At 42.3% G+C, this 25,278-nt stretch overlaps 2 protein-coding genes across 3 annotated transcripts in view; one reads left to right on the top strand and one right to left on the bottom strand.

The window, feature by feature from the left end:
- TMED8 (transmembrane p24 trafficking protein family member 8) overlaps positions 1–8,403 on the bottom strand; it is a 41,293-nt gene extending 32,890 nt beyond the window's left edge. For both annotated transcript variants that reach the window (XM_005561892.5, XM_065549135.2), the window contains exon 1: positions 8,233–8,403. In XM_005561892.5, the coding sequence (XP_005561949.3) occupies positions 8,233–8,350 (118 nt within the window). In that variant the 5' untranslated portion in view covers positions 8,351–8,403. The remainder of the gene's footprint in view (positions 1–8,232) is intronic.
- A 295-nt stretch (positions 8,404–8,698) lies between these two features.
- SAMD15 (sterile alpha motif domain containing 15) lies at positions 8,699–22,671 on the top strand. The gene is made up of 3 exons (XM_005561890.5): positions 8,699–10,384; positions 11,650–11,748; positions 22,383–22,671. The coding sequence occupies exons 1-3, from the start codon at positions 8,717–8,719 to the stop codon at positions 22,617–22,619; spliced, it is 2,004 nt and encodes a 667-aa protein (XP_005561947.3). The 5' UTR covers positions 8,699–8,716; the 3' UTR covers positions 22,620–22,671.
- Positions 22,672–25,278: the final 2,607 nt, after the last annotated feature.

Here is a 25,278-nt window from a genome sequence, read left to right on the forward strand (position 1 = left end):
ACAGGCATGAGCCATTCACGCCCAGCCTCTTTTTATTATTTACAGGAGTTTTCGATACAAACCTTTTGTCAGGTATATGTATTATAATTACCTGCTTCCACTCTGTGACATGACTTTTCCCTTTTAATGGTGGCCTTTGATAAACCAAAGTACTTTCGTGTATTCAAAATTTATCAAATTTTCCTTCCTTAGTCTTTGTGTGTCCTGTCTAAGATGTCTTTCACTATACTGAGATCCAAAAATATTCTCCCGTATCCTATAGGTGCTTATGTACTGCCTTTCACATACTGTTCTATAATCTACCGAGTTGATTTTTTGTGTATCATGTGTGAGGTAAAGATTAAGTTTCTTTACTTTCCTTTCTCTTAGAATATTCAATTGTCCCAGAAACATTTACCTTCTCTTACCCACTGCTCTATGTTAACAATCTTTGTTACAAAGCAAGTGTCCATATAACCATGTTTCTAAGCTTTTGATTCTATTCCTAGAGCCTGACTACTCTTTAAAAACTTTAAAATAAGTCTTGATGTTGGATGGAACAAATCTTTCCATGTTGTTGTTCTTATTCAAGAGTGTCCTTGCTATTTGTGGCCTTCCATTTCTATATGTATTTTAGAACCAGCTTGTCAAAGCCACCCAAAAATCCCAATTCGTGAACTTAGCTGTTTCTGAAGCTGAGTTGCACTCCCTGCAACGACCTACTTTTAGGGCATGGCCTTTCATGGCCCTAACCCAAAGCAAATGGAGTTCACCAGACTCCCCCTTACATGATGGGTCCTGAACACTAATCCATTTCCTGTTACTTTAGTTCAAAGAGGCACTTTTCATGACCTTGTCACTCAGCTTCCCCACTCAGGAATCCAGCATGTACCCCCAGGGGACAAAGGAGCCCCAAAATAGACTCTTGTCCTTGAATCTCTATAGCTTTCACATGGATCACAGCTAGGTAATTCTTCATTATCTTTCTATCTCTCCAGTATTTTCCAGCATATGTTTATATTTCACCCATATTTTCTAATTGTCCCTGATGAGAGATAATTACCTAGTCTGCCATTACTGACAACAGAAATCCATATTGCCTATTTACCCGTATCAATCTGAATATACCTTAGTGAATAAAATAGAAACAAAAATAGAAGTTTTAAAATTCTGCCCTCTGCCAGGCATAGTGGCTCATACCTGTAAGGGAGGCTGAGGCGGGAGGGCTGAGGCGGGAGGGCCGAGGCAGGCAGATCACAAGGTCAGGAGTTCAAGACCAACCTGGCCAGCATGGTGAAACCCCATCTCTACTAAAAATACAAAAATTAGCCAGACGTGGTGGCGTGTGCCTGTAATCCCAGCTACTTGCGAGGCTGAGGCAGGAGAATCGCTTGAACCCAGAAGGCGGAGGTTGCAGTGAGCCGAGATCATGCCACTGCGCTCCAGTCTAGGTGACAGAGTAAGACTCTGTCTCCAAAAAAAAAAAAAAAATTCTGCCCTCTCTCTGTTATTGATTAATTGATATTATTAATATCAATATAATAATGATATTATTAATATCAGTTTGTCTAAGTAGTATGTCTATCCCCCTTCGGCTTATCCTGTCCTTTGGATCATAATGAAGACTTCAAAAAGGTTAAATTTTTAGACAGAAATGAAACTAGCACAAAAATAATGAAAGACAGTAATGGATTTAAAGAATAACATAAAATTAATCTCTAAGGAGACTTATAACCTTTATTTTATAAAAAATTCACTGAGAGAAAAAGGTCTAGAAAATGTCAGTTCCTGATGAGCAGAAACAGAAAACAGACCTATAGAAAGGCTCTTATTTAGGATATAAACATAGTGAAGTCTCATGCTAAGCTTGTGTGTATGTATATCTATGTACACATATATTTATATATTTTAAAGACTATTTTTATTAACTATTTCTGAATAGTTAATTTATCTACATTATTCAGAATTCAAAAAGCATACAAGTATACAGTGAAAATTTCGTCCCATGTCAGTTCCTACCCCCAAGAGCAATCAATGTTATTCAGTTTTGTGGTCTTCGAAACATGTTTTATGCATATAAAAAGTATGTGTGTGTGTGTGTACACACACATACTTTTTCACTTTTTTACACAAAAAATGGGCATGCTTGGGCGTGGTGGTGCATGCCTGTAATCCCAGCTACTTGGGAGGCTGATGCAGGAGAATCGCTTGAACCTGGGAGGCGGAGCTTGCAGTGAGTCGAGATCGCACCACTGCACTCCAGTTTGGGCAACAGAGCGAGACTCTGTCTCAAAACAAGGCGGGGGGGACATGCTGGACATAATACTGTGTACTTTGTTCTTTCCACTTATATCTCAAAGACCTTTCCATAACTGCACATGAAAAACTTCCTTATTCTTTTCTACAGCTGATTAATATTATATTTCATTGAGTGAATATTCCATAATGTATTTACCCAGTTTCCTACTGATACTCATTCATGTTTGTTCTAATCTGTTACCATTACAAACAATGCCATAATAACCTTTTATCTATGTCATTAAACAGGAGAATAAATAAATCTATGGGATAAATTCCTGGAAAGAATGAGTCAAAGGGGCATATATTGTAATTTTGATGGATATCGACAAATTGCCCTCCATAGAATCTGTACCAATTTACAATCTCAGCAATGCATGAGAGTGTCTGCTTCGGCACACCGACCAACAAAGTGAGTTAGCAAACTACCAAGTGTAGTTAGGATTTCCAATTCCCTTATTATGAGTTAGGTTGAGCATTTTTCACATGGTAAGCACCCCTTCTCCTAGCATTTTAACGACTTAATGTATACTAGAAAAAAAATAAGCTTTTGATTTTTTTTGTTTCCATCCCATAAGGAGTTGAGTTTTTGATTTTTAATTTTAAAGGAATGCCCTAAATTATTTTTAATTTTAAAGAATGCCCTAAATTACATAAGAACTACTGGTAAAACAACTTATAATTGGATTCAGAGCGGCAGGAAGTAAGAAAAGGAGAAAGAAAAACATAACTTTATTTCTAGAAGTATAAAGTGTGGGAGATGCAGCCCTGTTTCAGTGAGAGAGAATTATGAGCACAGCCTTTTAGGTTTCCTGAAGTTATTCAGTGAAATTTAAGCCACTATGAAGAAGAAAAAGCCAATTTTCCTACAGTATAGCTTTTATTATATTAGCCAAATATAAGCCAATTCTGAAAGTATTCCTAGAAGAGATCTGAGAAATCAGGCCAGACTTTGCAAATTTAGATGGTATGTGGGGAAATGTTTTTTATTTTTAAAAATACATATTCTAGTATATATTAAGAAAAATGGATACACCAAACTAGTAATATCATAAGAATTATTTAGAATGAAACTTTTAAGTGTCAATTAAAATGTCAATTAAATGTCAAGAAAAAACAGTAAATAACTAATACTGTAACGGTATTCTCTAGTGTGGCAAAGTCATTACCATGGTTCCTCAGTGGCCAAAATCTCGGAAACAATGAACGAAGGAGGGAAAATGGAAGCTTAACAATAACTTAATTTATCATTGATGGCCACTAAAGTGAAGGTGAGAGAGAAAAAAGGAACTTCCTTAAAATAACTTATTTTATATTTGACAATTTTTAAATGTGCATTTTCTTTCTATGTTACCAAAGGGTCTAGTTTCAGACATTCTGATCATGCTAGGGATTCAAACTTACTGTGTACGTCGTACTTTCCCTACAAGGAGAACCAAAAAGCAGGTTTTTTTCAAAAGCATTTGAATATCAGGTCAGGGTTCTTTAGAACAGGCCTCAGAGGATTTCCCCCTCAGTAAACAGGCTGCAAAGAGATAATTAGCCTGTCATTTTAGATTCCAGTGCAGAGGAACTAAAAGCAGGCTATGTGGTTACAGACTCAAGAGGCTTAAATGAAAACAAATTAAGTGAGCTTATGTTCCAACCAAATCTAATGACCATGTGATCCAATTTCTCTTCAGCTCTTGAGTGGGACATGCTCCTGAGTGGCCACTCAGATTGTGCACCTTTGGTTATACTGTTTAGACTGAATCACGACATGATTAATCAACTCTCTGACTAATTGACTATCTGGACACTAAAAACACAACGACTGTAAAAAAGAAAGCCACAGGCAGACAAAATGTTAACGTTATGACATAAAACCACAATAGAAAACCAAAAAACATCAAGGCTGTTTGTCATAGACTCACAATGATTCTTACCATTCAACATGGTAGCCACCAAATTTTGAACTTTAATTCACGTAAATTGAAATAGCCACAGAATTTTTTTTTTTTTTTTGGAGACAGAGTCTCCCTCTGTCGCCCAGGTTGGACTGTAGTGGTGCTATCTCGGCTCACTGCAACCTCCGCCTCTCGGGTTCAAGCGATTTTCCTGCCTCAGTCTCCTGAGTAGCTGGGACAGATATGAAATATTTTCATCACCGCAAAAAGACTTATTGTAATATTCTAACTCCTAACTTAGAACCATGAACAAATCTACCTGACCTGTTTCCATCCTCAGCATCTAAATGGATTGATAGCTCTGGGGGACATACACACCAAACTAAGTTCTACTGCTGACTTCAGGATCACTATAGAGCTTTATTTTCCTTTAAACTTCAAAAAACAAAAACAAAAAAAACCTGCCTTTAAGTGATGCAACAAGTATGCCTCAGAGAGTTTCATAATTAAAGAACGATTCATCTCTCCTCTTGGGCACTGAAGAACCCAGGTGCCTCAAATAAAAGACTATTAAAAACAATTACAATGTATAAAACAATAAGAACACCATGACCACTGGAGAGCTTAGTTCATAAGAACATAAATTATTTTCTTCCTTTTCACCAAAACCTCAGCTAACAAACATGAAGACACTCAATAGGTATTCTCGGCAGAGAACACTTTTAAAAAACAAGTTATGGTTATTCTGGAGAATGACACATTCCTGCTTTGAAGGAATAAGATACAGTGAAAAACCAAAACCTTTAATCCAATAATACCTGATATGGCTTGGATGTTTGTCCCCTCCAAATGTCACACTGAAATGTGATTTCCAATGTTAGGTGAGGGCTGGTGGGAGGTGACTGGATCGTGGAGATGAATCCCTCAAGAATGATTTGGCATCATTCTCTTGATGATAAGTGAGTTATCGCTCAGCTAGCTCACCTGAGATATGGTTGTTTAAAGAGTCTGGGACCTCCTCTGGTTTCTCTCTCTCTCTCTCCTGACTCTCGCCATGTGAGGTACCTGTTCCCCCTTTCAGCATGACTGTAAGCTTCTTGAGGCCCTCACCAGAAACAGCTACCAACACCACACTTCCTGTACACCCTGCAATACCATGAGCCAATTAAAACTCTTTTCTTATAAATTACTCAGTCTCAGGTATTCCAATGGACAAATAGAACACCTGAATATCCAATTCCATTTCTTACTGCTGTTTTCTCTCTGAGAGGGTGAGAGAAATCTCATTCAATTTCATTCTTTCTTAGAACTCTATTGCTTACTCATTGTATCATTTTCTAGAGAAAGATGGCACAAGGATCCAATCAAACAAATTCCAAGTTTAAAGCAGTTTTTAGGGGTTTACTCCCAAGCCTCTGGTCCAGGCCAAATATAATATTTTCACACTGCTTTGGAAGCCCAGCTTAACTCTAACACAAGGTTCCCAAAAGCAGCACTACTGACATCTGGAGCCAGATGCCTCTTTGTCATGGGGATTGCCCTGTGCATTGCAGGATGTTTAGCAAACATCCCTTGCCTATCCTCGCTAGATGTCAGCAATAGCTGCAACCAGTTGTGACGAGCAAAGATGTTTCCAGACATTGCCATGCCCTGGGGATACAAAATCGTACCTGGTTGAGAACCACTGCTCTCAACCAAGGAACATTCTTGGTTATCTCAACCCTAATTCTTCACATTCATTAGATGCTCATCCAAATCTCTGCATATAGACTTTCTCTCACCATCAAACTCAGCAACTATTTGTGAAACCTCTAAAACACAACATCAAGGGCTCTAGATAAACAAGCAAGAGAGATTCCGTTCCTACCTTCAAGGAGGTTTCTTAGATAAAGAATTGTAATAAAAGACGCCCAATTATATAATGTTTTGAATTGTTAATTGTTTTCCCCTGAACTGGATCTCTCATCTCATCAAACTGAAAACACCTTGAGGACAAAGACCATAACCTGTCTGTGAGTACCAATACTTGATTCATGGCCAATAAAAACAATCATTTATAGACTTCATCATAACAAGATGACAATTTCATATAGACAGTAAAAACTTGCGCTAACTCGAACAGGTAAGTTAACCTTTCTCAGCTGTAGTTTGTTCCTCTGTAAAACGGGGAGAAAATGATTGTTGACATGACTAAATCAGAAAATATAAGTAAATTTTTTTCCACCTCTGGCACAGAATAAGCATTCAATACCTGTAGGTTATCATTACTATTATTTTATTAGCAACGAATCCTACCTCAAGAGGAAGAGCTTGCTCTGGGCTACTATAATAAACTCCTACATGACATTTAAAAAAAAACAAAAACAAAAAAACTATCACCCTGCATTCTGAGGGTAAGAGGAAGGAAAGTAAGCATCTCTACCAGTGTCCTGGGAGGAATTCAATGCAGGAATGAATTAGCTGTCTGGGGGAAAAGAAAAAAACACTCATCTATCTAAAACGCGTGGGTATGTTTGCCATAAACACATGAGAACCTAAAGGGGAAGTAAAAACATGCCTTTTTTAAATAAATACTGGCGCATGCAAGGGACAAGTGTTATAAGACTTACACACCTTTCTGTTTATTTGCTTAGTCTTTTAGAAATTATGCTTAGAATTTCTACTGCTATAATCTTAAATACATGCCAGCGATTTTTAATGTAATACAAAGCAGAGTTTGTAAGAAAAAAAGGCAAATTTTGTTAGATGCTTTAAAGTAAGACAATATAAAGCCATGGGAAAGAGCTGGGTGAGTTGTGTGTGTTTGAGTAAAGCAGCATTATGAGAGGGAAGATACTTGGGATCGGAGTAGAAGAGAGAAAAAGGCACCATGTTGGAAGCCGTACATCCAGGAACACCTCTGGCAGCACAGGAAGTTCAACTGAACAAAAAGAGACCTCACTGTCACAATGGATGAGACGAGTATAGTGTGTACCATGGGCTCCACACCAAATGCCTTAGACAAAGCGGCTCAAGTAATCCTCACAATAATCCTACGAGGCAGGTATCTTTTAGTAATCACATTTTACAGATGAGGAAACTGAGGTTTCAGACTCCAATCCAGGCACCCTGACTCCACGGTAGTGCCTCAACCACTATACTTTATGGTGTCTATTTTAATTTCAGACCTAGAAAATTAATTTATATTTGCTACTTAATAAGACCAGTTCTCTCCCCTCTACCCTTTCGTATTTCAAAAGAGCATCCTTTCAGTTGCATCGTGTGTGGTGTTCAGGAGGCTGAAAGAAGAGAGTGTGATGGATGGACTCTTTTGTCTTTGGACACTGAAATCATACACACGGAGGAACTCGCGTGGGTAGAAATGGAGACGTCGTCCTGGACAAGAAGAGGATGAGGGTCTTGAGAATGAGGGAGGTCGCCCCAATTTTTAATTCCTGCTCTTGCTTTGGCTACTGTGTTCAATCAAAAGACCCCAAAGACTACCTATTTCAACTCTGCTTTTCATTTTTGCCTCTGAGCGATGGAGAGGATGGCAGCAAGGCCAGGGGGCCTATGTACAGGGAGGCTAGGGCGAAGTGGGCTTCTGGCAGAGGAAGGCAAGGCTGCCAACCCGGATGGGGGCAGTGAGGCGCGTGAGAAGGCTGGGACAGAGGACTGAGGTGGGGATCGGGTGGGGAGCTGGAAGCAGGGGGCGGCGAGGCCAATAGGGTTCAGATCGGCAGTCTGGATGTGATCAGCAGACGGAGGTGGGACCCGAACCCCGGCTGAAGCTGAAACTGAAGCTGAAGAGGCGCCAGGGGCAGAGCCACCCTGTCACTACCATTTGGGCAGATCTCAGAAAGGAAGCGGGGCAGGAATCAAGGCATTTCGAAACAGGAGCAGAGAATAACCTCGAGGCCTGGGCCCGGGTGGTGGCAGCGGCGGGGAAGGGGCCCCGCGCGCGAAGGGGCTGCCGAGATGGGTCCGCTCCGCGGGGAAGCCCAGGACAGAGCGCCGCGGAGGCTCGCGCCGTGGCGCGGGGCCCTGAGGCCGGGCAGTACCCACCCGCCAGCGCCACGGCCTTGCGTACCTGAGGCGGCCGCCTGGCTCCCCTCCACTCCCTGGCAGTCCCCGACGCCGCCAGCCGACCCTCGGCGGGCTGTGGGGCTCCAGGAGCCCGGCCCCTCAGCCGCCTGCAGGTCAGACATCTGCAGCCCGCGCGCGGAGCTCTCCTCTGCCAGTCGCAAGTGGCTCCGGAAACAGCCGAAGGCCGAGCGAGCGCCGGGCACAACCGAGCGCAGCCTGCAGGCCGGAAGAAGCGGTGCGGCGGCCGCTTGAAAATTTAGCTGACCCAGGGGCGGCCGCAGTAGCTCCGGCCCGCGGAGCCTGGCGATGCGGCCACGGGGAAGGTTACCGCGTGCTTTCTGATAGCCGATTTTTAAAGTCAGGGCTTGAAAGAACAAACAAAATCTGGGGAAGAGTCAGGAATACACTGCCGGAAATCGTGGTATCCATAGAGACGCTATCGGAAGTTGGGGTTGCTAGGAAGCCGCGGCGCGTCCGCTAAGCTGCAAATGGCTGAAGTCCCGGAGGATTACGATTCCGGCCCAGATGAAGATGGAGAGCCGGAGTCTGAGAGGCCTGAACTTCATAAATCATATGAAAATGCCGAACGAGACACCATGGCAGAGGCAGACTCGAAGTTACCAGCAGAGATTTATCACGAGCCACAGCCAGAGACCGAGGAAGAGGACTTCAGAGAGGGGGAGCCAAAGAGTGCTAAGAACGTGCAGCTGAAACCTGGCGGGACGGCCCTGGAAGGCATTGCCAAGGAGTCCAAGAGAGACGTACCAAGCGAAACTGAACCAGGGATTCCCCAAGAGGTAAAGTCGGAAAGAGAGATGGGAAAGTTTTTCAAAGATTTGGAGGCCCCTATGGATGAAACGCATGAGTCAGACCTAGAACCACCAGAGGAGGCCAAACTAAATGTTACAGAGGATGTGTTCCTAGAGTCAGCTATGGAAACAGATCCAGTGCCACCAACGGAAACCATGTCTGAGGTTTCAGGGGCCACAGTAAGAGAGAGAAATTTAGAATTACTAGAGGAGGGGACGGAACTGGGGGTTCCAGAGGAATCACTTAGAGTGCAACATGAAGAGACAGGTGTAGAGCCTCCAGAGCAGACCCAACTAGATTTTCCAAGTGAGAAACCAGGAGAATCACTTGAAGAGACAGATCTTCAGCCACCAAAGATGACCAAACCAGATATTCCAGAGGAGACACAAAGAGAGTCAACTGAGAAGAAAAGGACAGAGCCACCTGAGCAAGCGAGACCAGAATTTCCAGAGAAGGAACCAAGAAAGTCTAGTGAGGAGGCAGGTCTAGAGCCTCCAGAAGAGACTCAACCAGAGGTTCCAGGGGAGATGCAAAGAAAGGCAACTGAGGAGAAAGGGACAGAACTACCTGAGCGGACTAAACCAGACCTTCCAGACCACAAGTCAAGAAAGTCTACTGATGAGAACGTCCCTGAGCCACTAGAAGAGATCAAATTAGAGTTTCCCGAGGAAGAATCAAGAAAACCAAATGAGGAAACAATTCTAGAACAATCAGAAATGATGAAACCAGAAAGTCCAGAAGAGATAAGAAAATCAAATGAGGAAAAAAATCCACAACCACCAGAGGAGACTGGTCTAGTGCTACCACAGGAAATCAACCCACAAGTTGAAGAGAAAACACAAACAAAGCCAACTGAGGAGAAAAATCTAGAGTTACCAGATGAAACCAAACCAAGAGAGACACATGTAGAATTTCCCAAGGAAGACAGGCCGGAACCAATCAAGTCTAAGTATTCTGTAGGAAAGAATGAGCTAGAGTTCCGTGAGCCTAAAAAAGGAAAGTGGTCACTAAGTGACGAATTTAAAAAAGAATACTATGCATTAGGATCTATCAGAGAAAGTGAAGAATCAATTGGTACACATTACGAGTTTTCACAACCACTCCAAAAATCGTTTGATGTCAGTGAAGTATGCTCATACTTAGATCCCTCAGAGTCTCTGACAGAATTAAACGAGTTTGTTCATGAAAAGGAAGTTGTAGATTTGTCCCAAGACTTGAAGGAACTGGTCTCTGAAGATGATGAAACCCAGTCAAAACAAGGGACTGAGTTACAATTTGAGCATCTTAATTGGGATCCAGAGAAAGTTGCAGAGTGGATTAGCCAGCTAGGCTTCCCTCAATACAAGGTATACAAAAATAAGATTTTTTGAAATCACATGCTCTCATCTGTCTACCTCTTATTCCTTCTAACCTGGCTTGAGCTCTTACCTCTTTACCGGAAGGAGTATCAAAAAGTCCTGGACTGTGGTAGAGGTAACTTGGATTTTAATTTTGGCCTTGCCACTGATGTATATTTGTATTTTGGGAGAGGAAGGGAGGGTCACATCTGTTTGTTTTTCCTCTTCCAGTGATTACACTTCTCTGCAATCCTTGAATAAAAGACCGAGAAGAGTATATAGACCTCCTTTCTTTTTCTTTTTTTGAGACAGAGTCTTACTCTGTCGCCCAGGCTGGAGTGCAGTGGCACGATCTTGGCTTACTGCAAGCTCCACCTCCCCTGGGTTCATGCCATTCTCCTGCTCAGTACCTCCCAAGTAGCTGGGACTACAGGCGCCTGCCACCACGCCCAGCTAATTTTTTGTATTTTTAGTAGAGACGGGGTTTCACTGTGTTAGCCCGGATGGTCTCGATCTCCTGACCTCATGATCCGCCAGCCTCAGCCTCCCAAAGTGCTGGAATTACAGGCGTGGGCCACCGTTTCCCGCCTTAGACCTCCTTTCATGGAAAACTGTATTTTTAAGTAGATTTTGTTCAAGGTAGGCTTTTTGGTACTTTGTCAAGTTGTTTTAGTGGCAGCTCCCTTACTTTGAACTTGTGCCATTACTCTTTCAAGTGTCGGCCCCAAATAATGTCACATGTATCATGAGCACATAAGTGTATTAATTCAAGTCAGCCAGTTAACCAAAAATAGTTTTAATAAAAAGACAGTGTAAACCTCTTATTTCACTGATGCCAACTAGGTTTAAGGCTACCACAAAACAACAAGATCTGAAACCTTTTGTACCTACTATACTTACAAATGTAATTGAGACATGAAGAAGCACTGGTTGTACCATGCCAAAAAAAAGGTTAAAGAGCAGTGTAAAATTTAATAAAGAGCTTACATGGACAAATTGTGCCATTATTGGGATAGAAAATAAATTTAAGCTACTCAGGAGGCTCGGGCGGGAGGACTGCTTGAGCCCAGGACTTTGAGGCCGCAGTGAGCTATGACTGCGGCACTGCACTCCGGCCTGGATGACAGAGCAAGACCCTGTCTCTAAAAAAAGAAAAGAAAAAATGTTTTTTTCTCAGGATAGAACAAACATGATTTCTTCCCTTCCTCTCTCTTCCCCCCCTTTCTTCCTTCTATTTGCAGTGCATTTTTTAAGTGATGTCCTTGTATTGACAGGAATGTTTTATCACAAACTTCATCAGTGGCCGAAAACTCATTCACGTCAACTGCTCAAACCTCCCTCAGATGGGGATAACAAACTTCGAGGACATGAAGGTGAGTTGTGTCCAAAGTTTCCCTACAGAGCACTGTAACAGTGCCACCATCTGTCTCAAACCAACCTTTTTTGCCTCCAGCCTGGGCTCCCATTTCTGTCAATGGTGTCATCATAATTCCAGTCCCTCAGGTTCACAGCGGTTGCCTCCTCTTTCTCCTTTGATCCCCATAAATATTCCAAGAACTGTCCATTGCTCCTGTGGCACTTACACCATCTGGCTTTCTTCTTTCCCACTTTTCAAACCTTATGGCCTCATGCCTAGAACACCGCAGTGGCCTCCTGCTTTTAGCCTTTCTCCGTGGGCCCTTTGGATTCAAGGGCCCTGCTTTTATGCTCTCACTTTCCACCTACTTATGTACTATTCAGAAACCTTCTTTGGATCCCTTCTGCTTACCAAGATAGTCTCAGTTCCCTAGTTTAGAATTTAAGGCCCTCCACAAGTTCTTTCCCCTACCACTCCTCCACATGAATTTTGTGCTCCAGCCTACCACCAGGTCTAACTCACACCTTCGCAAACCTGCCTGATGCATTCTTCTCTCTATGTCTTTGCTCAGTTCCCCCATCCTCTGTATTACTAATATGAATCTTAATCATCCTTCAAGACCAATTCCTCATTTGCATCTCCCCAAGAAGTCTTTCGTAATATTCCCAGCCCACAGTAGCCCCCATCCCGAGTTCTCATGACATTTCGTGTCTCTGACACCCATTTGGCACTTATATAACACCATATGTATTTTGCCTGCTTTGCTGCCTAACTTTGAAACAAGCTACATTAACCACTCTGAGCCTCAATTTTCTAAAATCTCCAGCACCAACAGTTCATGATTATACTCCTTTGCATAACAGTACCCTCCATTTGTAGTGCTTTGCAATTTACAAAGCATCACAAACAATCTCACCGGTAACTTCTCCTTTAGCACCCCACCCCACTAACCCTCCAAGAATGAACAGTTCTTGGCATAACCATGGTTTTTCTCAGCACACCCATGCCCAGAAATGCTCCACCTCAGTGGTTTCCAAACTTGGGTCGTCTTCAGAATCAAATGAGATTTTTTGAAAAAGATACATTCCTAGCCTTCATCCTGCAGAAATTTGGATTCATTAGGGCTGGGTAGGCCCTGGAATCTCTTCCCTAGATGACTCTTCAACTGGCTTTATAATCTTGTAATTCCATAAGTCATATGGTTTAGAAATAAGAAAACTACACTTGTGAATACCCGAGTCCTTTTACTAGCAACAAGATATAAGGAAGCTTTTTAAATTATTAAACATATAGTCCTAACTGAGCGTTTACTTTCTTGAATTCTGCTAATAGCTATCCTTTGCTGAGAGCTTACTGTGGCCTCTTATATGTATTATTTCACTAATTCTCATTTTACAGAAGAGAAAACTGGGGCCCTGAAAGGTGAAACAAGCTATTCAGATAATACGATTTTTCTGTTTTGTTTTGGTTTGGTTTTGTTTTTTTTTTGAGACAGGGTCTCACTGTGTCACCCAGGCTGGAGTGCAGTGTGACCTTGGCTCACTTCAACCTCCACCTCCTGGGTTTAAGCGATTCTCCTGCCTCAGCCTCCCAAGTAGCTGGGACTATGGGTGTGTGCCACCATGCCCAGCTAATTTTTTTTTCTTTTTTTTTTTTTTTTTTTGAGACAGAGTCTCGCTCTGTTGCCCTGTTGCCCAGGCTGGAGTGCAGTGGCACGATCTCAGCTTATGGCAACCTCTGCCTCCCAGGTTCAAGCGATTTTCCTGCCTCAGCCTCCCAAGTAGCTGGGACTACAGGTGCATGCCACCATGCCCAGCTAATTTTTTCTGTTTTTAATAGAGATGGGGTTTCACCATGTTAGCCAGGATGGTCTTGATCTCTTGACCTCGTGATCTGCCTGCCTTGGCCTCTCAAAGTGCTAGGATGAGCCACTGTGCCTGGCTTAATTTTTGTATTTTTAATAGAGACAGGGTTTCATGATATTGGCCAGGCTGGTCTCAAACTCCTGACCTTAAGTGATCTGCCAGCCGTGGCCTCCCGAAAGTGCTGGGATTACAGGCGTGAGCCACTACGCCTGACTTATATTCAGATAATAAGTTTAAGAGCCAGGATTTAAGTCCATCTTGTGTGACTTCCCAATCCATGTTCTATTTAAACCACTATACTGTGTTGCCTCTCTAAGTGCACATTTTTGTTACCATAAACTTCTATGTACTATAAACATTATGATGTGGAAATGATCATTTATTTATTTATTTTTAAGACAGTCTTGCTCTATCACCTGGGCTGGAGTACAGTGGCTCGATTTCAGCTCATGGCAACCTCCGCCTCCCAGGTTCAAATAATCCTCCTGCCTCAGCCTCCCAAGTAGCTGGGATTACAGGCACGTGCCACCATGTCTGGCTAATTTTTGTATTTTTAGTGGAGATGGGGTTTCACCATGTTGGCTATGCTGGTCTTGACCTCCTGACCTCAGGTGATCCACCCACCTAGGCCTCCCAAAGTGCTGGGATTATAGGCATGAGCCACCATGCCCGGCCTGGATCATTTATTATATATTTGTATTTCCAACCATGCCCTCACTTAACTACCAACTACTGCCAGATAAATATTGTGTTCTTTTTATGTTCAAAGATGACACAGCTGTGTTTATGAACTCTAATTTCTACTTAAGGTATAATGAATTTTCTAGATAAAAATAAGGAACAGGCTGCTCTGCCTATGGAGCAGCCATAGCCCTTGACTTTCTTAATAAACTTGCTTTCGCTTAAAAGTAATAATAAGGAACAGAATTAGCAAAATAGTAACCTGTCAAATTCCTGGAACATTTAAGTACCAAGAATTTCAGCTTTTTATCATGAGAAGGCATTTTTAAGAGTCAGACAATTCATTCAGCTCCCTTGGCTTTCTAATTCCAAAAGTACAATATCAACATGCAATAATAAAAACTCTAATTATGCTTTTTCTTATCTTGCAAGATTTTTTAAAAAATCTTGTGAAATCCTCAAGAGTAAATGATTAACCCAGTGGTCTGTCCTTATATCTAAGAAATTTGAGGCCGGGAGCGGTGGCTCAAGCCTGTAATCCCAGCACTTTGGGAGGCCGAGACCGGCGGATCACGAGGTCAGGAGATCGAGACCATCTTGGCTAACACAGTGAAACCCCGTCTCTACTAAAAAATACAAAAAAATAGCCGGGCGAGGTGGCGGGCACCTGTAGTCCCAGCGATTTGGGAGGCTGAGGCAGGAGAATGGCGTAAACCCGGGAGGCGGAGCTTGCAGTGAGCTGAGATCCGGCCACTGCACTCCAGCCTGGGCGACAGCGGGAGACTCCCTCTCAAAAAAAAAAAAAAAAGAAATTTGAATAAGCCAACTTTGAGATACTTATTATCACAGTCACCTCAGACAAATGTGGCCTTCCCTTGAGGTCACTAGAGTAACATAAAGACCAAGACATTCAAAGTATGTTAGATAAGCTTTGCTTGACACTTAGACCCATATGAAAAAGCTGATTATGGCCAGGCCTGGTGGCCCACGCCTGTAATCCCAGCACTTTGGGAGGCCAAGGCAGGTGGATCACCCGAGGTCAGAAGTTCGCCTGGCCAACATGGCGAAACTTCTTCTCTACTCAAAATACAAAATACAAAAATTAGCTAGGCATGTTGCGTGCCTGTAGTCCTAGCTACTCGGGAGGCTGAGGCAGGAGAATAGCTTGAACCTGGGAGGCGGAGGTTATAGTGAGCTGAGATCGTGCTCTCCATGAACTGCATTCCAGCCTGGGTGACAGCAAGACTCAATCTCAAAAACAAACAAACAAACAAACAAACAACTGATTATGCTCTAAGACACATAACTTCTAGGAGGTCATACATGAACTCAAGTATGCTTAGTTCATAGACTAAGCATAGTCTAAGTCTTTTAGACTTACTGATATAGAAAGCTTTTAAAATGTCTCCGTTGTACTTATAGCACCTAGTACACCCACAATTTATCCCATGACAACAGTTAAATAGTATAGTTATCTTTTTCATGCTGACTCTCCCATATCATCATGTATGGACTTTTGGGAGAATAGAAGGAAGGAAGAAAGAGCAGATTGCTTGAGAGTACGGAATTCTGGACATGCTGCTAAGAATTTGAACAACATTGCCACTGTGTACCTCCTATACAAGCCTTGCAGCTAATTTATGGCCATTTTCTGTTACCTTCAAAGCCCGCATTTACTTCCTTAATTTTTGAATTACTCATGCTTCACCTCTAGAAATAACTTACTTGTCCCTTTGTCCTTAGTGCAACATATTAAGATGACCAGAGAAGAGCAAAATATGTGTGTGAGACTGGTGAGGACTGCAGGAGAAAAGAAGCACTAATTCTCCTTTCCCCACCAGCCAAGGAAGCGCTTGAATCCACTGTCCTGTCTTTCCCATTCATAGTGATACATTTAGCTTGGTAAAAGGAGAGAGAAAGTCAATCTCAGTTAGGACAAGCTAGACAAGCTAGCATTACACTTGCTTCATTTTTCTCTTAGAAAATAATTCTTAAAATACTTTAACTCTTCACCGTATCAGATGAACAAAAGGATTTTGTGATAAATATCTGAAGAACCTTGATGAGTTACTTATTCCTGTTGTATGCATGATTTTATAGTATAAGGTATAGCCTTATATGCTTTACAATATCTCAACAGTTTTACTACACTTGCATTGTTGCAAACTATTTAAATAGCACAGATTCATAACAACCAGTCAGCAGTTGAGTATCATTAGACTAAAATTTTTTCTTTTTAAAAATCCTTTTAATTTTCAAATAATTTCAATGTTACAGAAGAGTTACAAAGATAGTACAGAGAATTCTGGTTTTTTTTTTTTTTTTTTTTTTTTTTTTGAGACAGAGTCTTGTACTGTTGCCTAGGCTGGAGTGCAATGGCATGATCTCGGCTCACCACAACCTCCGCCTCCCAGGTTCAAGCGATTCTCCTGCCTCAGCCTCCCTAGTAGCTGGGATTACAGGTGCCCGCCACCACGCCTGGCTAATTTTTTGTATTTTTAATAGAGACATTAAACACTATGTTGGCTAGGCTGGTCTTGAACTCCTGACATCGTGATCCGCCCACCTCGGCCTCCCAAAGTGCTGGGATTACAGGCGTGAGCCACCACGCCCAGCTGAATTCTGGTATACTCTTAACCCAGTTTCCTCTATGTTAACATCTTAGTTAACAATAGTACATTTATCAAAGCTAATAAATTAATATCAGTATTATTAGTATTATTAAACTATAGACGTTATTCAGATTTCTGCAGATTTCCCACTGATAAATGGTTTTTTGTTCCAGTATCTAATCCAGGATTTGCACTTAGCTGTCATATTTCCTGGGTCTCCTCCAAAAGGTGGCAGTTTTTTTATTTTTGTCTTTCATAACCTTGACACTTTTCTTGAAGAGTAGTGATCAAGTATTTTGTAAATTCCCCTCAATTTTACCTTGTCTCATCTTTCCTATTATTAGACTGAAGTTATGGATTTGGGGGAAACCAGTCACAGAGGTGATGAGCCCCTCCCATCTCATCATATCAGGAGGTACATGATAGCAACATGATTTACTGCTGGAAACATTAACCTCATCACTTGGTTAAGGTGCTGTCTGTCAGGTTTCCTCATTATAAAGTTACTGTGTTTCCCTTTACAAATTCTGCTCATTTTTTTTGAGATGGATCTCACTCTGTCACCCAGGCTGGAGTACAATGGCACGATCTCGGCTCACTGCAACCTCCGCCTCCCAAGTTCAAGCAATTCTGCCTCGGCCTCCCGAGTAGCTGGGATTACAGGCACCCACCACCGCACCTGGCCAATTTTTTTGTATTTTTAGTAGAGACAGGGTTTCACCATGTTGGCTAGGCTGGTTTCAAACTCCTGACCTCAGGTGATCCGCCCGCATTGGCCTCCCAAAGTGTTGGGATTATACCCCCTTGTCTGTTTATAACTACTTTTTCTGACATTGAGAAACTTGGCTCTCCTTATATGTAAATATGTTTCCCTGTGAAAAACAGATTTACCAAATAGAGTTCAGTGTTTGCGTACAACTGTTTCTGTCTTTAGCCTTACGGTATCTAGAGAGAGCACTGTTTTCTTAAAGTTATAGGTCAGCTCCTTTCCTCCTCACCCCCTTCAGTGAGATTATGTCTTACTCTATAATACAGTCAGATTCATTTGTCCACAGCCTTTACTCCATCCCAACATCCTGGATTTTTTTTTTTTTTAAGGCAAGGTCTTGCTCTGTCACCCAGGATGGCATGCAGTGGTGCAATCTCAGCTCAGTGCAACCTCCACCTCCCGGGCTCAAATAATCCTCCCACTTCAGCCTCCCAGGTAGCTGGGACTACAGCCACATGCCACCACACCCGTCTAACTTTTCGTACTTTTTTGAGGGGGTAGAGATGGGGTTTTGCCATGTTGCCCAGGCTGGTCTTAAACTCCTGCGCTCAAGCAATCCATCTGTCTTGGCCTCTCAAAGTGCTGGGATTACAGGCATGAGCCACTGCACCCTCACTTCCTGGCTTTTTAAAAGTTTGCATGCAGTAAAACCATTATTTGTTGTGTGTAGTTCTGTGGGTTTTGACAAATGCATGCAGTCATGTATCCACCACCAAAGAACCATACAGAACAATTCTGTTACTCTAGAATTTCCCTCTGTAGTCAGCCCATCCCTTTACCCTAATCCCCAATCTGTTTTTGATGTCACATAAGTGGAATCAAATAATGCATATTCTTTGGGTCCGGTTTCCTTCCCTTAGCAAAATGCGTTTAAGATTAATCCATGTTGTTAGATGAATCAACAAGCAGAGTTTAAGAAGACTACACATCTGCTTTAATAATGCTGGTATAGGCTGGCTGCAGCAGCTCAGACCTGTAATCTTAGCTACTCCAGAGGCTGAGGTGGGAGGAATGCCTGAGCCCAGGAGTTTGAGGCTGCAGTGAGCTATGGTCATACCACTACACTCCAGCCTGGGCAACAGAGGGAGACCTCATCTCTGAAATAATAATAATAATAATAATAATAATAATAGTGGTATAGATGGTTCATATTTTAACCACAACAATTATGTCTTTGTCCTTAGGTTTAGATCATATAAATTATAGGTTCCAATTATACAAATATGCAAAGTTACATACTATGAGGTAATAAACAATACACAATAAATTGGTGATGAAGCAAAACCATCAGTAGTTTACAAATAAAAGAACAGCAGCCTTTGAAAACAATGATCAACATAAGTATAATATAGTAGTAATAATCTTCTTGAAAACTGCAGGCATTGCAGGTAACTGTTTGAGGCCATGTGAAGTAGGTGTTCTGCCGTGCCACCTTAGAATGTAGAATTACGAATCCTTAGAAAACTAATCATCCTCACAAATACCTATTTCCAATAATCCTTACTAACTCAAGTAATTTACCAGTAAGTTGCTCTAAGTCTTAGGCAAAAATAAACTCTACTACTTGTTGTTCATCAGAACTAAAGAGGCTGGGCACAGTAGCTCACGCCTATAATCCCTGCACTTCGGGAGGCTGAGGTAGGAGGATCGCTTGAGCCTAGGAATTCGAGACCAGCCTGGGCAATATAGTGAAATCCCAGCTCTATAAAAAATATTTTAAAAGTTAGCCAGGTGTGGTAGCACATGCTTGTAGTCCCAGCTACGCTGAGGTGGGAGGATCACTTGAGCCCAGGAGGTCAAGGCTGCAGTGAGCTATGATCGTGCCACTTCACACCAGCCTGAGTGACAGAGCAAGACCCTGTCTCAAAAAAAAATAAATAAATAACTGAAGAAAGAAATTGCAGTTTTAGTTCAATCTGTCACTTGTCAGAGGAACTTCTTGTTTCACTGATGAACTTCAGACACGCTTAAAAATCACTGAATAGGAAGAGGGATAGTCAGATTGTATTTATTGATTTCAGTGCTGTGCAATGAACAGCTTTCTAACACTTTTTTATGAAATTATTTTTATTAAGAAACCCTAAGCACCAAGAGCCATAAAAAACCCATATCATTTGCTGTTATAGCCCACAAAGGGAATATGAGTAGATTATATATATACTCCCTTCCCAAAACAAAGAAAAATTCCAAAAACACATGAATGTGGCTGAGCGGCTGGCTCACACCTGTAATCTTAGCACTTTGGAGGCTGAGGTAGGAGGATCACTTGAATCCAGGAGTTTAAGACCAGCTGGGGAACATGGCAAAACCCCATCTCTACCAAAAACAGAAACAAACAAACAAAAAAAAGCAGGGGTATGGTGTCATTGCCTCTGTAGTCCCAGCTACTTGAGAGGCTGAGGCAGGAAAATGGCTTGAGTCTAGTTCAAGGCTACAGAGAACCATGATCACACCACTGTACTCCAGCCTGCATGACAGAGCAAGACCTACCTGTCTTGATAGATAAAGAATGTGTCGAGGACACTTTTAATTTCTGCATTACAATATTGTACAAAACAGTAGTGAACCCTCTCAGCCCACAGTGGGCACATAGCTCTTTTTGTTAATCATGTGTATATGATGCAGTGTACCTCCTGGGAACACCATCTGTGAACCTCAGGGAATTTGTGAAATAACCTTTTCTGTTCGGGGCATTGGAAAGGAGAATCAGGGTACTTGCTTTGGCGGCACATATACTAAAAGAGAATCAGGGTGAGATGCTTACCAAAAAAGGTGCACATGTAGAAGCATGCATCACAAACAAGAAGTTTTAGAAGCCACCTGTTCGTGTGTGTGTGTGTTTTTGTTTGCTTTTGGAGACAGGGTCTTGCTCTGTTACCCAGGCTGCAGTGCAGTGGCATGATCATGGCTCCTCATTGCAGCCTCAAAACTCCTGGGCTCAAAGGGTCCTCCTACTTCAGCCTCCCAAGTAGCTGGGACTACAGGCATGCAACTTCACAACGGGCTTTTTTTTTTTTTTTTTTTTTTTTTTCTGTAGCAATTTGCTTTTGTTTGTTTGTTTGTTTTTTGAGACGGAATCTCTCTGCATCACCCAGGCTGGAGTGCAGTGGTGCGATCTCAGCTCACTGCAACCTCTGCCTCCCAGGTTCAAGCGACTCTCCTGCTTCAGCCTCCCGAGTAGCTGGGACTACAGGTGTGTGCCACGATACCCAGCTAATTTTTGTATTTTTAGTAGAGACAGGATTTTGCCATGTTGGCCAGGTTGGTCTCGAACTCCTGACCTCAGGTGATCCACCTGCCTCGGCCTCCCAAAGGCATAAGCCACCTCACCTGGCCTTTGTAGTAATTTGGATCTTAGTTCTTAGAAGCCCCAACTGATAACGATCTCAATTAGAATTCTCACTGGACAACTCAGGAGGCTGAGGCTTGAGGATGGCTTGAGCCCTGTTGTTCAAGGCTGTAGTACACTATAATTGTGCTTGTGTATATCCACTGCACTCCAGCCTGGGTAACACAGCAAGACCCCATCTCAAAAAAAAAAAAAACAAAAACACAATCCTTACTGGGAATGCCAAGGCAACTATACCCATAAACCATCTCTAGAGTCAACAAAACCAGTTCAAGTAAGATCTGAGAAACATGGTATCTTGCCTATCTAAAAGGCACTGCTAATGGGCAGTTTTATATCAGGTTTAGCATTGTATGTGGCATGAATTTTACAGTCTTTTAACTCTGACCAGTAGCTTTACATTAAAAAAAAAAAAAAAAAGTCCATTCTAAATACCCTTTGGCTGTGATCTAGCAGCAATTTCATGGACTTCTCATCCAGAGGCAGACTATGAATTCAAACAGTGGTGTTATAACTGACCTAGGATTAAAACTAGAATTTGAAAGGCAATCAAATAGTTTATATAGTATTATTATATAGTATTATTATATATTATATAGTATTAAATATATTTATATATATTTATATAGTATTTATATAGCCACCACGCTCGGCTCTGAGTTATAATTTTTTTTCTTAGTTACACACTAAATGAGCCCCTTATAGACAAGTTATTTAATAACCTTCCCAGAGATAGTCATGACTTCTAATCTCAACATATTATCTGCTCTTATGCTTAGTCAAATTGCTCAACAAAAACAAAGAAATGAACCCATCCATGGCCATCTGATGCAAGGGCCTAGAAATATCTTAAATGGTAATTTGAAAAGGATAATAAATCATGTGACATTTAAGAAATTGGTTTTGGTAAGGTTAGGCTAGTAAGTCTGTGAATTTGTTTTATTTCCCCACAGAAATAAGGAGTTGGTGGGGTGCGGTGGCTCACGCCTGTAATCCCAACACTTTGGGAGGCTGAGGTGGGCAGATCACCTGAAGTCAAAAGTTCGAGACCAGCCTGGCCAACATTGTGAAACCCCATCTCTACTAAAAATACAAAAATTAGCCAGGCGTGGTGGTGCACACCTGTAGTCCCAGCTACTCAGGAGGCTGAGGCAGGAGAATTGCTTGAACCTAGGAGGCAGAGGTTGCAGTGAGCCGAGATCGCGCCACTGCACTCCAGCCTGGGAGACACAGCAAGACTCCATCTCAAAAAAAAAAGAAGAAAGAAAGAAATAAGGAGTTCACATTCAAGAGGCTTAGAAAACGAAATAAATCTTCTTTGATCTGGTTGTGTTTTCAGGATAGTCTAATTAAAAAATTATCCTTGCATTTCAGGCAATTTCTCGACATACGCGGGAGCTCCTGGAAATTGAAGAACCATTATTCAAACGCTCCATCAGCCTTCCCCATAGGGATATTATCGGCTTGTATTTAGAGCAAAAAGGTCATACGGGGATAAAATCTGATGCCTTGACTTTATCTGAATTTGTCAAAGCAGCAGGATTACAGGATTATGCACCAGAAATAACTGCCCCTGAAGAGAATGAGGAATTACCTTGCACTGAACCATAGGAGAAAGCCGCTTCACAGAGCTTGAAAGATCAAACTAAATTACTTGCGGGAAGAGGTATGGTCTTTTTTGGTTTTCTTTTTCTCCATTTTTTTTTTTTTTTTTTTTTTTTTTTGAGACAGAGTCTTGCTCTGTCGCCCAGGCTGGAGTGCAATGGTGCAGTCTCAGCTCACTGCAACTTCCAGGTTCAAGCAATTCTCCTGCCTCAGCCTCCTGAGTAGCTGGGATTACAGGCACCCACCACCACACCCAGCTAATTTTTGTATTTTTAGTAGAGATGATGTTTCACCATGTTGGCCAGGCTGGTCTCAAACTCCTGACAGTTGATCTGCCCGCCATGGCCTCCCAAAGTGCTGGAATTACAAGCGTGACCTACTGCACCTGGCCCTTTTTCTCCTTTTCATTAAGATCAGAGTTAGAACTGCTGGCTTCATTCCTAGTTGTGTTTCTGACTTATGTTACCTTCCCTTTGTTTTTGCAATTTAACCCCTTGTTAAAACAAAGATAGTCACGCTTATCTTTCTGGGTAATTATAAGAATTCCTGAGCTGGACAAGGTGGCTCACATCTGTAATCGTAGCACTTTGGGTGGCTGAGGCGGGCAGATCACCTGAGGTCAGGAGTTCAAGACCAGCCTGGCCAACAAGGCGAAAACCCATCTCTACTAAAAATACAAAAATTAGCTGGGCATGGTGGCACATGCCTGTAGTCCCAGCTACTCAGGAGGCTGAGGCAGGAGAATCATTTGAACCCAGGAAGCAGAGGTTGTAGTGAGCTGAGATCGTGCCACTGCACTCCAAGCTAGGTGACAGAGCAAGACTCTAAAACAAACAAAGAAAACAAAGCAAAACAAAATTCCTGAAAATTCTAGTAATGCACCTTGTAGTAGGAACACGTTGGGGAAATATAATTAAAAATAAAATCTCCTGCCAACTCCAGAGAGAGAATTCTCTCCACAAATGCAGAAAAGAAACATTTTTATTCTTGAATAAGCATTAAACTATGATGCACATCACAGGCAAGCTGCTAAAGAGATTGCAAAGACAAATCTCACCCTTTTAGATGGCAGAGCAGATACAATCCATGACATACATGTTAATTATCTGTGTCCAAAGGAAAAATAAAACTTCTGTCTTGACAACAAGCAGAAGTTACTATTTGGAGCCAGGTACCTAGGCTAAACTCCCACAGAGACAGGGAGACAAAGCACCAACCTCCTCAGTGCTCACATTTCAAAGAGATGTCGCCATGGCATCCCAAAAGAGTATGTCCTGAAGTATAAAATGCTAGAGACTTATTCAGCTTTTTAAAAAGATTTACATACATCTCCAGGGCATAGTAAAAGGATTTATGGTGACAAGTTCTTTAAAGGAAATGGTTGTTTTTTGTTTATTTTTTTGAGATGGAGTCTCACTCTGTTGCCCAGGCTGGAGTACAATGGTGTGATCTTAGCTCACTGCAACCTCCACCTCCTGGGTTCAAGTGACTCTCTTGCCTCAGCCTCCTGAGTAGCTGGTATCACAGGAATGAGCCACCACACCCAGCTAATTTTTTTGTATGTTTAGTAGAGACGGGGTTTCACCATGTTGGCCAGGCTGGTCTCAAACTCCTGGCCTCAAGAGATCTGCCTGCCTCGGCCTCCCAAAGTGTGGGGATTACAAGCATGAGCCACTGCGCCCGGCCTAAAGGAAACGTTTTACGAAAAAGAAGTGGAGAAGTTCTCTCTTCCTTTTGGCATCAGGGAAAATTTAAAAGAAAAAAAATTTTTTAGCTATGTATGTATCTAAATATGTAAATACCTAAACATGGCTTACCACTATGAAATAGGTTCTGTGGTTTGCTTACAGACTCTTTCATGTGGTACTTTCCAGGTCTTTATAATATAAAATTTAGGCTAGAGTCTACCCATGACTGCACTTCTCAAAAGAAATTATAGGCTGGGCGCAGTGGCTCATGCCTGTAATCCCAGCACTTTGGGAGGCCGAGGCAGGTGGATCACCTGAGGTCAGGAGTTTGAGACCAGCCTGGCCAACATGGTGAAACCCCGTCTCTACTAAAAATACAAAATTTAGCCAGGAGTGGTGGTATGTGCCTGTAATCCTAGCTACTCAGGAGGCTGAGGCAGAAGAATCACTTGAACCCGGGAGGTGGAGGCTGCAGTGAGCCAAGATTGCGCCATTGCACTCCAGCCTTGGCAACAGAGCGAGATTCCATCTCAAAATAAATAAATAAATAAAAATAAAAAAGAAATTATAGGCCGGGCGCGGTGGCTCACGCCTGTAATCCCAGCACTTTGGGAGGCCGAGGCGGGCGGATCACAAGGTCAGGAGATCGAGACCATCCTGGCTAACACTGTGAAACCCCGTCTCTACTAAAAATGCAAAAAATTAGCCGGGCGAGGCGGCGGGCGCCTGTAGTCCCAGCTACTCGGGAGGCTGAGGCAGGAGAATGGCGTGAACCCGGGAGGCGGAGCTTGCAGTGAGCCGAGATCGCGCCACTGCACTCCAGCCTGGGCGACTAAGCGAGACTCTGTCTCAAAAAAAAAAAAAAAAAGAAATTATAAAATATTTCTCATTACCTGAATGGCTCCAGTTCCCCTCTAGTTTTACAGATTTAACTGCTCATTCTCTTCCTGAACTCACATTTTAATCCTGAAAACAAC

The sequence above is a fragment of the Macaca fascicularis genome, chromosome 7 (genome assembly GCF_037993035.2).
Source record: "Macaca fascicularis isolate 582-1 chromosome 7, T2T-MFA8v1.1".
Taxonomy (NCBI): Eukaryota; Metazoa; Chordata; class Mammalia; order Primates; family Cercopithecidae; genus Macaca; species Macaca fascicularis.